At 38.9% G+C, this 16,235-nt stretch overlaps 2 protein-coding genes across 2 annotated transcripts; one reads left to right on the forward strand and one right to left on the reverse strand.

Annotated features, from left to right (window-relative positions):
- The first annotated feature begins 3,050 nt into the window (after window positions 1-3,050).
- On the forward strand, window positions 3,051-7,657 carry LOC149012868 (zinc finger CCCH domain-containing protein 32-like). The gene is made up of 3 exons (XM_089159689.1): window positions 3,051-3,380; window positions 5,344-5,454; window positions 5,572-7,657. Exons 1-3 carry the CDS (start codon window positions 3,267-3,269, stop codon window positions 7,636-7,638), a joined length of 2,292 nt encoding a protein of 763 aa, XP_089015815.1. The 5' UTR covers window positions 3,051-3,266; the 3' UTR covers window positions 7,639-7,657.
- A 5,246-nt stretch (window positions 7,658-12,903) lies between these two features.
- On the reverse strand, window positions 12,904-15,624 carry LOC149012869 (phenylalanine ammonia-lyase-like). The gene is made up of 3 exons (XM_089159692.1): window positions 14,350-15,624; window positions 13,717-14,253; window positions 12,904-13,633 (listed from the first exon to the last, which is right to left on the reverse strand). The coding sequence occupies exons 1-3, from the start codon at window positions 15,430-15,432 to the stop codon at window positions 13,112-13,114; spliced, it is 2,142 nt and encodes a 713-aa protein (XP_089015818.1). The 5' UTR covers window positions 15,433-15,624; the 3' UTR covers window positions 12,904-13,111.
- Between the last annotated feature and the right edge of the window lie 611 nt (window positions 15,625-16,235).

A 16,235-nucleotide genomic window follows, 5' to 3' on the forward strand; every position in this document is an offset into this window, starting at 1 on the left:
CCCTTCTTTATCAGACTTGTTGTGCATTATGTTCTGAGCCACAATTCCTGTTCTTCTCTCTTGTTCTTTTGGTATGTTAACATCCACTGGCACCTGCATTTATGTGGACAGCACCACCAACAGTCCTAAGTAAGTATGCCCCCAACAAATTCAAGGCCTCCAAACCCTTCATTACAACACTGAACGCCTAACCTATTAAATGGAAAACCACTTCCAACTCTATAAATTCCAGGTTTTAACCTCTCCAAGTGGCCAATCCGGTTCAGAATAATACAACCATCGAAACCCAAATCGTGGTAGAGACAATTAGAGCCTTTTCCAACAATAATAAATCGAATAGAATATTGCTCATTAGTATATGTAGTAAACTTTGTGAATGGAGGGCTTGCAGAGAATCCAATTATAGGAGAAATTGTAGAGAAAAAGTTGCAGAGTTGGACGAAATAGTTGCAGGGGCCTCTGATACTCAAAGTGGGCAGCTCACCCAGCAACTCCTTACCACGAACAAAATCCAAACTCTTTGAAGCCGAACACCTTTTGTTTTTTCAACTTCTCCTTCTCCTTCATTTCTATAATACCATCAACAGCTTATATTAGATTGAGATGGCGCAGAGAGAGGGAGTGATATTGAGCTCTTTTGGTTGTTTTGAAAGCCGTGAAATGCTCTCTGGTTTGGTTTCATTGACAAAAAGGGAAAGCTAAGAGAAGATGGAGACAAGAATCTCTCTGGTGTCCTAAGCATTTACGCTGAAATTTTGTTGAACTTAAAATGATCAAATATAGAAAATCAATCAGTAACCCAGTCAGCTGAGCCAAATTGATTTGATTTGCTTTTAATGGTTTTCTACCTCACTGGTGAAGGGCATTCATCTGGGCATTCAATGAAGACGATTGTGTTGTTCACCTTTTTCTTACTCTTACGCACAAACACAAATTGGGGTGTTAATGCTTAAAGGCCTTTATTTTGGGGTGCCCGTGGAATTTACTCTTTGGGTTATATCAACGTATTGACCGGTGAGTGGGAGTGTATCGAGATCTCAAATAAATTTTTTTAGTTTCAAGGTTTTGTGTGTAAAATATCCAAAATTTGAAGAAAGTTCATCGAAACTCCAATAAAATTCAATTTCGGTTTATGGTATCTTTTGCCGTGACTTTAGGGCCTGATTGGTTATATGAGTCTGAAATTTCAAATATATGGAGTCATAATTCATAAAATTAATTGTATGGTTAACCTTTGGATTCATTTTGAAAAAGGGAAAAACCCCCCCCCCCCCCAAACGACAAAAAAAAACACCCCCCCCCCCCCAAACAAACACAAAACCCCCCCCCCCCCCCCCCCCCCCACCCCCCCCCTTTGGATTCATTTTGAAAAATTATTTGGTCGACGTGATTTTTATCGATAAAATGCGGTAAAAAAAATATTTAACAGCTTTAATAGTAATCGAAATCAATAGATAAAATCAAAACAAAATAAATATTAAAATAGAATAACACCACAAATAAAATAAAAATGTATGTTTATAAAGTTAAAACGAATGGGAATTGTTTGATAATTAAAAAAAAAGATGTTGGCTAATAACTAAAGATAATTTGATTTAGGAAATAAAATAAGAGGGTAATAGATTTCAACCAAACGAAGGGTAGAATAAAAAAATTTTCCATTCATGAATCTAGAGATTCTTGAGATTTGAAATCTCTGAATTCATGTAATCAAACAGACCCTTAAACATTTGAAATCTTGTGAAATTTGACAGAGTTTCAAACCATGGTGGTAACTAGTTATCCTTAAGAGTATAATAAAACAAAGCAGCAAAATTTGGGTAAATTCGTCATAACACCCTAATCTCCCTTTCAGAAAGCTACCTTACACAACATCTTTAGTTGCCAAATATTATGATATGGCTTATGTTCTATGGTACTGGTTGGCTACTTGAAGTGTCATCAAATTAGGGCTTTCCTCTTCAAATGATAATTTCGATTTCAATATTCGTACAAGTTGGTAGCTATTACAAAAAAAATCAAATAAAAGTAATCCTCATTTCATTAATTTGAGAAAATTGTGAAGAATTAGAGTTGAGAACAAAATTCTATTTACTTGCTTGGTCTATTGCAAATTTGCCAAAATAGACATATTGCCTATTCCTAGGATCTTCCTTTTCCTTCTCCTCCCTTTTAGGTTCTTGGTGCATAAATTTTTCTTTAACCTGCCCAACTAATTATAAATGTATAGAAATAATAATATTTACGGTTACGTTCGATGTATATCTCTTTCGTTGGAGAACTCGAAATAACTTGCTATCTTGTGACATGATGAGGGGTGGGTTCATATCTAATTCCAACCCCCAATAGAACATATCATAAATATTCATATCTCATATCTCATATCACACTAACACATTACATTGAAATGACGGAAGCCATATTTATAAAAATAAAAAAATTTAGAGCAAATTGCACCGACACCCCAAAATGGAGGTCCTAAAGCACTACATCCCACTTTATGTTTAAAAAATATAGACAATCCAATATTAGATTTTCATTGAATAAGCTAGTCCAATTTGTCACTGAAAACCATTAAATCACTCTTTATTTTTCTTTCAATTCTAAAAATATCTGTATTAAAATATATAAATTAATTTAATGGTTTTGGAGTGTCTATGTTTTTCAAATATAAAATGGGGTATCGGTGCTTTAAAGCTTCCATTTTTTGGTATCTGTGCAATTTATACAAAAATTTATGGGTAAAGGTGTAATTTGTTACAATGAAAAGAGGGAGGGCGTATTTGTAAAATTGAAGAATTTATGATTGAAGGTGTAAATTACATTATCTTAGAAGAGATACGTGTAAATTTGTTTAATTATTATTTGTGGCAAAGAAGAATCCGTTTATTCACTTCTGCTCGATTTGTTACTAATTTGGATCTGCTCTGATCATAGTCTTACCTTAAGATGCCTTTTACCGGTAGCTGATTCGACAGCAAAGTATCCGTTTTTCTGAGATTGGCAGACCTAGATGAGTACAAACAAAACCAATAAATAGGAAGTGCGATTGTCAGAGAAGTTTCTTTTTCTTGTGCGAGGTCGAGTTCGAAGGGAGAGAGAGAGAGACAGTGCGCTCTCCAAAGCCTCAAAACCCCCTTTTTGCGTTCACCTTCGTTCTTTCCTTTCTGCCCCTTCTCATCTCCTTCCTTTCCCTTTGGTCGTCTCACGGGTTGGATTTGGAATCGAGGGTTTTTTTTCTCCTTTTCCGGCGGTGCTAAGTGGTTATGGATCTGAGGTCTCGGGAGTCAGGCCAGTCTGTGGCGACGGTTGAGGAAGAGTCTCTGAAAAGGACTACGGATTGTGTTTATTTCTTGGCATCGCCTTTAACCTGCAAAAAGGTGCGTGGTCTACTCTTTGATATGAGTTTTTGAATGTTGTTGTTTGTTAGGGTTTTTCTTTTTAACGGTTTCTTTTAATTGAATATTGAATCCGCTCTGTTTTGGATCTCTAATACAGAAGGTAGCGTTGTTGTCTCTTTTGTTGCTTTCCTGCTCCCCCTTTCTTTGATTGAATTACGTTGATCGTAACTGGAAAATCTGAAGTCGGGTTAGTGAATAAGTCGATTAAGGTTGTGGGAAGTTGGTAGAATGTCTTCTATCCTGTGTCTAGTTGTCGTTGCAGAAGAGATATGAATTGTAGTGGGGATTACGTCGATTACACTGTTCTGGTTGCTACTGGTCGGAGAAAATGGTTGACTACAATACTGTTGGATCTAACTATTCTATGGTTTCAGAAGAGAGCTTTCCTTGGTCTCCATGAGCTTGGATTCATCATTGTGCGGACTTTTCTTTTCCTTTTTTTTTTTTTTTTTGAAATCAAGATTCATCGTCATCATCTGATTTGCTCCCTTTGGTTCATCTGAACATGTTTAAATGGTGTTTCCTTCCTTGCTTATTGCAAAGCATAATTATATAGGATTGTTGGCCCTCCTGTAAGACAAATTTATACAAGTATCTATGTTAAAAGAAACAACGTAAAAAGAACATCTTTTTTCTATCTTAAAAAAGAAAAATCTTTCGGCTTGTTTTTCCATGTGTGATTGGGTGGAATTCTGCCTATGGGAACTCTGAATTCACTTGTCAAATTAGGATATAGTGGCATGTGAAATTGAAATATTATTATGAGGTTAATTTTATGGGAATACTCAGAATTTAGGGGCCAAGCTTCTTGAGTGTCATCGCAAATTGTTTTTAATGGAATTTCTTTCTTTTGAAGCTTTTTTTATTTTTAGCTTCTAAAATGGCATTTTGATGTTAAATCCTGATGGTGAAAAGTGAATTATGACAGGGCACTGCATCTTTTAGGATAAGTTATCATCCAGACATATATGGTAAAGTGAATATGGTTAATGAATGTGACATTCACTAGGAAGTGACAGTTTTCATTTGTATCCCCCCTTTTTAATTGGGGATAAGAGCAGACGTTTCGATTATTTTTTGATGAGCCTGTGGCATGCAATCCCGCAGTGAAAAATATACATGAGGCTTGCTTTTGCTTGGTTTTGTGAGTTTTATTTTAAGTTGGTTCAGACTTTAGGCATGTCTGAATAAAGTGGCCTTCCCTCATACCTGAACCCCATATGTCCACATTGGCAGCTCAAGTTCTCCAAATTTAAATAAGAGTGGAGTGAATTCTTAGATGGTGTGGTATTAATGAAGGATATGTTATTGTTAGGATTACAATATGTTGTAATTGTTTGTAGCCTAAGCAATCTAGTTTTATTTTTAAGTTGGTTTGCATGCAGTCTTGAATGGCTGAACTGGTTTACTTAGCTCAACTGATACTTAAGTGTATGTATGCATGTTTTAGCTTTTTCCAAGTTTATGCATTTGGATAAATGGCTTGCAAGATAAACCTAAATAACTAATCGCTGATTGGGTTTCTTTTACGTATGTCTAATTGCCTGAGGAACTGAAGTGGATGTTGACTTTGTAAAAGACACCTTCGTGTTATTGTAGAATCACAGCGATGTTGGAAATATTGTGACTACTTGGAATGATTTATTGTATTACATTCCCTTTAACTTGTATTGTGTTTCTTTCTTTTTTTCTCATAATGTTTCCAAATTGTAATTTTAGAGCTTTTGGTTGCAGGCCGTGCGCTTAGATGAATTATTGTGTCTTTTTTTATGTCTTAGAAGGCCTAGAAAGTTATCGGTCTATCTGATAGTTTTCTTTTGTTGAAACATTTCAATGAGTGTTAATCATTCTGGTTTATGGCACAAAGCCATTATGAATTACTTAACCATCTATCAGCAGTTGTCCTTATAACCCTTCAATTTCCTTGTTTCCTTTCTTCTAGGGAAATGAATGTGAATATCGACATAGTGAAGCTGCCAGGATGAATCCTAGGGATTGCTGGTTCTGGATGAATGGTAATTGCTTGAATAAAAAATGTACATTTCGGCACCCGGTAAGTCTTTGTGTCTTATTTCTTTTTGGTTGAAAAGGACAAATGAACTTGTGGTTTCTAATTCTTTGTATTATCTTTTACTTTGACCTGATTTGATGCCTAATATTCTGTTTGCAGCCACTTGATGGCTTGATAGGAACCCCAGGAGCACCTTCAGTGGGGAACTCCTCAATGCCACCTTTGCAAAATGTAGCATCACATGTGCCTCTAGGTCATGCTGCTGCTTATAGCACAGATAAACAACATATTCCGTGCCATTACTTTCAGCAGGGGTTTTGTTTGAAGGGTGACAAATGCACCTTCTTCCATGGCCTACAGCCCACTAATAATCCATCATCACAGCAATGGACATCAATAGTTCCTACAATTGTTTCTGAGCCCCAGAATCTGACAAAGACTTCTATGAGCCTCCAAAAGTGTACTCAACAGAAGGTTTCTGTAGAAAACGCTGCAAAGATGGTTCAAGTTCCACTACCGCCTAAGCAAGTTCTGATTAGTGAAACCACAGAGCCAAAAAATGGTGTAGTTAAGAGAAAAATAGTGCCACTTAATGCATTGGATGATGAGTGTCCTAAGTACATAAAATCTAATGTTCCTTCTGTTGCTGGTGGGAACTCAGTTCCAAGGTTCGGGCATGGTCGCCAGGCTCAGGCATATGATGAATGCTTTCTTCAGAATTGTAAGCCTCAGCATAATCATCAGGCTCAGGCATTTGATGATCACCTTCCACAGAATGGTAAGACCAAGCATAGTCACCAAGTTCAGGCTGATGATGGCTTTCTTCAGAACGGTAAGCCCCAGCCTAGTCGCCAGGCTCAGGCATTTAATGGTCGCTTTTTTCAGAATGGTAAAGGGGCTGATGAGTTCTTAAGGGAATCCTCTTCTGGTTTTGATGTTCATATTGATAATGGACTCAGGGAGTATGAGTCTAGAAGAACGGCCAGCTATGATAGAAGGCGGTTGAACTCGGGGAATGATTTTGAACATGACCATCCAGTGGCTAAATACGACAAAGAACCGTACAATGATCGAAGTAGCTATGATTCATATGGGAAGATGCAAGATCGCTTAGCTTCTAGAAAGCGCAGGGTTTCATCTGAGAGGACAGCAGAAAGGTCATCTATTCCTGAAAAGAGAGGACACCATAGAGTTGCTAGCCTCGATCAGATTAGCGAGTCAGATCTGCGACATCGGCTATTGAAACAGAGGAGGGTAAGTGATTCAAGGTTGGCAGTTGGCCCTAACAGTCATCAAGACATTCATTTGAAGGATGCCCGTGATCGTCACGTTCAGGATCAAGGAAACCGAGGCCAGTCTCGGGGAGATTCACACCATACACTTCATGAGAATTCTAGAAACAATCGTCTGCATTCTCGACTCACACTTCCTAGGAGATCTTCACCAGACAGCAACCACCATGACCCTCATTTGGAGAGGGAAATGGACAGAGGAAGAAACCATGCTAGGTTGTCACCAGGTAGGCATTCAATATCCGACCACGAGGGAAGGAACCAAGACAGAAATAAATGGCGGGACCAAGAAGACTTTAGAGGGGTGCTCAACAGAAAAGATAGGGTGGATAGTAATGCTTCAGGTTTTACAGGTCCAAAAGGATTTACTGAGCTGAAAAGTGCTAGGGTCTCCGAACACAGTGAAAATCAGCATGGAAATGTTGGACAAGAATCTGAAGGTTCACTTTCTTTCGAGGGCCCGAAACCGTTGAGTGAGATTTTGCGGAGAAAGAGAGAAGCAAAGACATCATCTTCTGGGAATAGCACGGTTTCACGAACTGGGGAGGCAGATAGCCCAAGAGAGAGTGGGGAAATCATCCCAGGCAGCCCAGGGATGTCAGCAGTTACAGAGACTGAGACTGTGTTGGGTACTAAGGAAGAATCCGGGTCCTTAAATGTTGATCTAGTGAAAGCTGCTGAAAACAATGATGTCCCGGCAAGTGATGATCACAAAGATGAATATTCAGATGCCCGGAGGGAGACTGAGCTTGAGACTGAAGATGCGACGTTGGTTGATGATCCAATGGAAGATCGTGACGATCTTGAGAACTTCGATTATGATCAAGAGCAGGCTGATGGTGGGGAATTTGAAAATGTGGATGCTGAAGACTACTCTGATGATGATGATGATGGTGATGACTTTGCAAAGAAGATCGGTGTCATGTTTTCTTAGTAGAGGGGGAGAGGGGGAGAGGGGGAGGGGGGTGGTGATTATTTTTTATGGTTGCAAAAGCCGATAGAATTCTGTTTTCCATTTGAAAGCTTTAGATTGGCTCTCCCAACTGAGCCATTGTATGATGCTGTTTTCTGCATTACAGTAAGGAAGCCTTGTATTAATCAATGCCAGTTTTTGTAATTAACATTGAGATAATGCTAATTTCTTTCCTTTCGGGTGTCGCCCATGGTGCTACCTACTGGATTTTCTTCTGTTGTGTTAGTCATGTTCGTTATTTCTAATAGCATATTCAAATGAAGGTTTATATATTATGAGAAAGAGAAAGAATTTACATTGAAAGCTAAATGTTGTAACTACATCCAACATGAGGTATAGCTTCAGAGCAAGTAAAACCTACATGTCCATCTGTTGAACTAAGTAGCCATTCTTTGGTTGCATCCTATCTTAGATTACAAAATTTTAACTTAGATGTAATCAATAGCATCATTGCCAAAATAGGAATAAGGTTGGGAGATAAGTGGTTGATCTCTTTGCCTATGGTGAAATATTTTGCTAATGTGTGATCACACCAAATGTATTGTAGTTGTACATTTTTCAATTAGGCTCTTTGTATCATTGTCCAAGTGGTCTATAGTAATTGTTTCAAAAGTTGTCTTGTTGGTGCTCTCCCTGTTTGAAATTCGTGGATGAGCCATTCCAAAGGAGTACTACGCTTCATTTGTCTCCATCTAGTTCATCAGATTACTCCTACACATATAAGTATTGGTGAGTTTCCAAAGTCATTAGATGAGTGAAAACATTTGAAACAAGTAGGTTGTAGTGTTATTTTTGCATTGGTTAATTTAGAATTAGTTTTGGTGAGAATTTTCAAGTCCCTAATCCATCTATTTACATTATTAAGTATTTGTAATAGGTTGGGTTATTTATTGTTATAAACCTTTGTAGATATAGTAGCAAGTTATTATAAAATTAGAGAAGAACCAAGTGTTAGTATTTTTATTAGAGTGAGGGTTATTTAGAAAGGAATTGCATAAGTTAATGAGAGAGAGTTGTTGCTAATCAATTTCGATCTGAGCCCCAAGGATCCTGCTGCCCAAATTCTCTTTGTCTAGACACACGAGATGAAGATGTGCCAAGTCAATTCTTCTTTGTTGTTGCATAATTTGCAGATCGGAGTTGTTCATGCTCATTTGGATAGAATCATCTTGGTTGGTAATCTTGCAATTAGGAGACGCTAGAAAAAAGTTTTAAATTTTGGATGTAGTGGTAGTTTCCAAAGAAATTCACCATTGAGAATATGTTGGGAGTGAGTCATGGCTATTCATTTTTGACAAGACAATTCCTGCTAGTTTAGCCGAGAATTCACTTGTTGATAATAAAGATATCCATGAGCCCTCTGTTGGGGATGGGTGAATTGAAATAATTGATTGAGATAAGAAAGATGGTATTGAAATGGCACTGGTTTAATTGTTTAACTCTCTGTTTCTTTGTTGGTAGGTTTGGTAGACTTCTTGTACTGTAGTTTGCCTTCACCAAATGAGAAAATTGTGTTCACCTATTGTATGATCTGTTGATGTATGTCTCAAGGGTCAAACCAGAAATACTTGTCAATCCCATCGCTAATTTTCCTGAGTATGGGTAGAATGCTAGTAAAGATTTTCCATATCCATGATCCCTATTTCTTTTTTACCTTTGGATCACATAGAGATGAGTTAGAGAAGTATCTTGCTTTGAGAATCTTCCCCCAGAGAGAATTTGAGTTATTGAGAAGTCTCCAGCCTTGTTTAAGTAACAAAGAATAGATAATATGCTCCATGGATTGAAACCAAACTCCTCATTGCAATGTTTTGTGAGGTGGTTAATTTTACCACACTTGAAGCATATGATTTTTACCTCATTTAGCAATTTCAGTGGGACCCAAATTCCAACATAATTATTTATAAAATTCTTGAATCCAACCCTCTTATTGATATCAAGTATTATCTTGACCTGTCGGCAAAAAAAAAAGGATTATCTTGACCCTAGTTGAATTACTAGGTAAGCCAAGTTCCATAGGATTGAGGTGCACTTCAACAACTCTTCCTAGTATAGTAGCATCATTATAGATATGATTAAAGGTAAGGTGTTCAATGCTTATACTTCTCAATCGAATTCGACCAGCAATAGGGGGCAGAATCTCATCAGTTCTAAACTTAGGTATTGGTTTGAAAGATAAGTGGAGGGGTGAGAAACCTAACCACCAAGGGAAAGGGAGAATACCTGGTTTCTTCTTTCTTTCAAAACAAAGGTTGCTTTGAAGGAATCAATGGCAGCATAGAAAACTTACAAAGCTCCTAACTAAGCCCATAAAGTTGTTAATTTTTTGCCAATAGCAAGGATGGACTTAGTTCAAAAGCCAATGGCATAACCATATAGCAATCTATTTTCCTCAACCACAGGAGGGGTTGGAATATCATGGCATATCATCCATGGGCTCAAATGGTTTACTTCCTTCCATGAGGGTGCTCTACCTTTTTTCTTTTCACTATGATAATGGGGTGAATGTAGGGGGTGTCAACGTGCGGGAGGGCGGGCCGGGCCCAACGGCGGGCGAAACAAACGGGGCGGGGGGGGGGGGGACAACGGGAAAGAACGGGAAAAGAAAGAAACCCGAGCCGATCACAAAGCAAAAGAAAGACCGAAACGAAACGAAACAACGAACGAAAGAAAGACAAGAGAAGAGATCAATTAAGACTTTGAATAAAAAATAAAACAAATGAAATTTGAAAAAAAAGAACGATAATATTAAGACAAGAGAAGAGTTATCAATTAAGACAAATTTTAAAATAATAAACAAATGAAATTGAAAATAAAAGTTAACGAAAGAAGACGAAGAGTAAGAGTTATCAATAAGACTTTAAATTTAAAATAATAAAATAAAGAAATGAAAATAAAAGAACGAAATATTAAGACAAGAGTAAGAGTTATCAATTAAGACTTTAAATTTTAAAATAATAAAACAAATGAAATTTGAAAATTAAAAGTAACGATAGATAAGACAGAGTAGATATCAATTAAGACTTTAAATTTTAAAATAAAAAACAAAGAAATTTGAAAATTAAAAAGTTAAAATTAAACAAGCAACCCAACCCACCGAGCCACGCCAAACACCAAACAGGATCATAATTACATAAACAATCCAAACAAAAAATACATTTAATATTAATTTATTATGTAAAGACAACGGGCGACGGCCGCAGCGGGCCGGGCGCCGAACCGTGGCGAGGACCCGCCAACGGCCCATAGGACGGTTCGGGCATACAGGGTTCGGTCCGGTTTAACGGTTTGGGTTGAAATTGACACCCCTAGGTGAATGTATAGATATAGTCATTGAAGGAGGGGATTGTCGAGAGGGATGAGAGGAATTTACCCAAGGTGAGGGTCTTACCATTTTTGCATCGCACCGAAAGAGTGGGAGAAGAAGCCACTAGTAACACCAACCAGCCAATGCCGAGAAATGCGGGGGATAAAGGTAACTAGCAAAAGGAATATGGTATCCTTCCATAAATAGAAAGTAAATGTTAGATGTCACAGTGTTCTTACAGATCTTAAATGCAAATGCAATTCAAGTTTTCCTACAAAGATTGCAAAATAGGCAACTTCAAGTTGTCTTAAATGAGGTTCTTGTAGGGTATGGTTTCAGGGTTGTGGTGTAATGCTTCATGAGAAGGCGTGTGATGTGATGGGAGTGGCACGCATAGCAAGGGCTAGAGGGGTTGCAACAAAAACATCTACAAAAGAACTCAAGTATTAGTCATAAAGTGGGATTATTCAACTTACCGTCAACACACATATCTCATAATAGAGCCTTTGGAGGCATTGAGTTGTTCAATTTATCACTCAGACTCCTTATTATTAACACCATTAGTTTTAGTTTTTTTTTTATACGAAAAGAAAATGATTAATATTACTTAGGGTAGCAAATACAAAAAGTAGTAGTATCTAGTACATTTAATGTGTTTTTATATTTTACGGAGGATTTTGATGCTAAATAGGTGAACCATTGCTGGAATGTGGTGTGACTTAACCTGTTAAGGTTAATATCCTTAATACAAAGAGTTAGGTGTACCAAAATCGGGACATGAACTAATGGCCAAGTTTTGTGTTTCATTGGCAAAAATAGATCAAACACTTCTTCATTGCACCAGATCTCAGGTAGTCAAAGATTTGAAAGTTGTATTTGGTCTAATCCGTCATTTAACCCAAACAAGAGTGCCTCAGTGATGTTTCCTTTCCCTAATCCTCCCATACTAACGTACTTTAGTTGTCCATCCCAAAATAATCCCACACTCCATCCGGCGCTTTTCAACTTTGAGTTATGTACCCCTGCACACATCAAGATTGGTAATTGACTCAAGTTAGTCATACTTTTACAAAAACAAATATTTGATTTAGAAATCTTTACTTGTGTCAATATGTGTGTGGTTTCTGATGTTTCTTATATTTTGAGTTTTAGATCTTTGATCCAGTTTGAAATGTTATTTAAAAAACTATTTTGAGGTTAGGGCCTTCTTATTAAAGATTTTGTTGTTCCATTCTTTTCAAACAAAATAACATGTGATTATAAAGATTGACACCAGCCATCTCTTAGATGGTTTATCAAGACCAAGATCTAGGATGAAAAATTTGCATAGCTCATTGATGGATGTATGCGTAAATCTTTCCATTCTAAGTAAACTAGAGGGCTTGCCGCCCAAATCCTCTTCGTCCATTCATAAGAAAGAAATATATGCCAAAGATATTTTACACAATTTCCACAAAACTCACATACTGGAGATAATGGTCCATTGAGCAAGTATTGTCTTAATTGGTAGTCTTGCATTTATAAGACGCCAAAAGAAAATCTTAAATTTGGGGTGTAGGGGTAATTTCAAAAAAAAAAAAATTCACCATATGGTGAGAGTATTAGGTTTGGATGTCATTCTTATTTGTGACAAGGCTTTCCCTGCCAATTTGACATAGAAATCTCCGTTGCTCAAAATAAGAGACATCCAAGCATTTGATTCATTAGATAGATTAGTTTTAGTAGGTTTTTATTTTTTTCATTTACAATAATATCTTAGAACCTAAGTTACCAATAACCAAATTTTGTGAGAATTTATGATTGGAAGATGAAAAAAATCATGGACAATAGATAACAAAGAAATGAGTTGAGTATATAGTTTTTCGTTCAAGGTTATTCTTGTTATTTTGTAACATTTAAATGACTTATATTAGTACTTAACTATGATTTCCTAATAGTAGGAGGTGCTATTGATCTTAGGAGGTAATCCAGGGGTGGCAGTGAAAATTTCCCAAATAAGAAACAAAACTATCCCAAAGAATTTCAATTACAAACCAACGACATTATTTCAAAGAAAATGGGATCTAAGAGAAAACAAATATAATTTAGTAAAACTAAAACAACAGTTAACGTTAAGTCGTTAACCAATCAAAATGGTCCTGGCCTTTGGCTCCATCCATCCAAGCACTCCATCAACGGTGCCACGAGTCTCCCATCAGAGATTGCTGCATGGACGGCCTCGATCTGTTCTCCAGGGGATACTTTCCTAGTCCCACTCAACAGCTCAGTCCCTAGCACTGATCGGATAAATTTATAAACCGGGTAGGACCGGCAGTCCACGATCCGGTTCGAAATCGGTGCGGTCCCATTATCGTATTTCGCACGTGCAATCTTAATCTGTGGGCACAGTTGCTCCTTAAGCTCACTTTCGAAGAGATTGATCCTTCCAAACACGCTCGTTTTGGGTGACATACCAGTCTCTTCTTCCCCCAGTGAGTGTTCAACCAAAACCTGTCGGAGCTTCTGCATCAGAGGGTAATCGGGTCGACATGGGTCATCCACGTAGGTGAAAACGGGTTCACTTTCCACCACTTGAACCAGGTTCTTCTCTGTGAGCCGACCCGGTAACGGCTTGCCGTTTTCTCCGGTATTTAGTGTCTTCTTCGCTACCTGCACTTCATCAACATAGATTTGCTTTACTAAAAAAATACTTTCAAAGCTTTCTCCATTAAAATTTGTTCAAGTTAACGTACCTGTGCGACGACAGTCTTGACGGTATGCCTTAGATTCTCCTCAAGATGACGTAGATCGATAGACTGGCACAACGCGGCTAAGTAAGTGGCAGTCATGAGCTTTAGAATATGAAGGGCCTCAGCTGTCTTCCTTGCGGAAACCAAACCCAACGAGTTCACATCTTGGTTGTGCTGCTCAGCGCTTTGTACATGGGTCGTCACTGGGTTTGCCAGATACTGCAATTCCGAGGTATAAGAAGCCATGGCAATCTCCGCACCCTTGAACCCGTAATCAAGACTTGGGTTTGGCCCTCCACTCAAGTTCGATGGTAAACCACCGTTGTAGTAGTCATTGACGAGTTCAGAAAATTGAGCAAACATCAGTTTTCCCATTGCCGCCACAGCAATACGAACATTGTCCATGGCAACTCCAACTGGAGTTCCCTGGAAATTGCCTCCGTGGAGAGCCTTATCACGAGCTACATCGATTACTGGGTTGTCGTTCACTGAGTTTATCTCTCGTTGGATCATTTGAGTTGCCACCCTTATCACCTCTATCTGTAATATAAAGAAAATGAGAAAAAGTTCTCTTAGGACATCAATCGAACACGTAGCGTGCGATACTAGTTAATATGCTACAACGTGTGTACGAACCTGAGGACCCAACCATTGTGGAGACGTTCGCAGCGCGTATCGGTCCTGTTTCGGCTTCTGTAACGGGTTGAACTGGTGAAGCTTTTCGGCGTTTTTAATCAACGCGCTCCCGGCGAGTACATATTCCATGGCAGCTGCTGCTTCCATCTGTCCCGGGTGGTGCTTTAACCGGTGGGTTAACGGGTCGGTAAACTCCGGCTTCCCTTGCATCACCTCGCAAAACATCGCCGACATGATTTCGGAGAATATAGCAAGCACGTTTGCATCAAAACACGCGATTGCACCGAGAGCTGCTCCAACGGATGTTCCATTTACGATGGCAAGCCCTTCCTTCGGTTGCAATTCAAACGGTTTCTCTAACCCGACCCGAGACAGAGCTTCTGACCCGGAAATTACTTCTCCTGACGGCGTGCGGACGCGGGAGTTGGGACGACCAGTGACTGCACCAGCGATGTAGGATAGTGGGACCAGGTCACCAGAAGCTGTGATGGTGCCACGTAAGGGGAGTAGTGGGGTCAGGCCTGCGTTGATGAGATTTATGATGGTGTTGAGGATCTCCCATCTGATGCCGGAGTAGCCTTGCAAGAGAGTGTTGGTTCTGACAAGCATGGCGGCGCGTGAGATGTCGGAGGGGAGTTCATTGCCGTCGCCGACGATAACTCCGGCATTTAAGAACCGGATCAGCTCGCGTTGGAGATCTAACCCCTGGTTGGTTCGACGATGTGAGGTAGCACCGAACCCGGTGGTAACACCGTAGGTGTCAGTGCCTTTACAAGATTGAGCCATTACCCAGTTGGAGCTCTCGTCGACACGTGGCTTAGCGGTGGTGGAGTCTAAACTGACTGTTAAGTCCGGTTGACGACGAGCGACGGCGACAACATCAGCGATTCTGAGGTTTTGGCCTTGGAGAACCACCGAGTTGGATTGGGTGAATCGGTGCACCATTTGCTTAACTTCTTCATAGTGGGTGCCTTGGAGTTCCTTAGCTGCTTTAGCCCAGTTCAAGGGATCCTCATGATCACTCGACTCACAGGAGAACTTAACGCTGCCGTTGTGCTGGATTGGTTCTAAACCTGCAACCATTTTGAGATAATTGAGGAGGAAGACAGAGAAGGCTGGATCGATAAGCGCTTTTATATATGAAGTGGATGATCAATCAGTGCAGTTCCTTTCTTTGTTGCAGATGAAGCACAGCTATTGTTGACTCCATTTCTCACTTGTGAACTTGTGACTGCGGTGAGATGGTCGTTGAGAGAGAGGGTAGATGTAGAACCAGAAAAGAGAGAGAGAGACGATCCCAAGTTCCCAACTCTGAGTTTGGTTGGAGTTTTCGGGAATTGTAGAATGACACGTGCATGGGAGACAGAGAGCTTGGTGGAAGGACTGGTAGTTGTCAAAGCCACAAGCGGCTGTGTATGTATGCGTGGGTTTCAGCTTCAACTGTTCTTCCCTTTCAACGCTTTCACTTGTTTCAGCTGCTAGTTTCTCTTCCTATTTACACGTACGTCTGATCCTCTCTACACAAGGAAGTGAATTTTTTTATTATCTCTTCATGCATATATATATGTAATACAATCAAATTAATAAAGAAAGGATTGATATGAGATAATACATATAAGGAAAACATGGGATGAAGATTTGAATTGCAATCCTAACATATATATTCTGAATGGTAATTGCTGCTAGCTTGAATCTCAATCCCACCATAGTCTCCTAAAAATCTCCAACAATCATAATTTTTCAAAAGATCTCGGTTGGTCATGACTAATAATCCTGCATTATTGTATGTATTCTATTTATTTCTATTAATATAAAATCTCATTTTCTCCAAAAAAAAAAATAATAAAATTTCAAGAACTCTCAACTTCACCTTGAAAGATATAATA

This window comes from Hakea prostrata, chromosome 6, assembly GCF_041222555.1.
Source record: "Hakea prostrata isolate BN-2017 chromosome 6, UWA_Hpros_2, whole genome shotgun sequence".
Lineage (NCBI taxonomy): Eukaryota > Viridiplantae > Streptophyta > Magnoliopsida > Proteales > Proteaceae > Hakea > Hakea prostrata.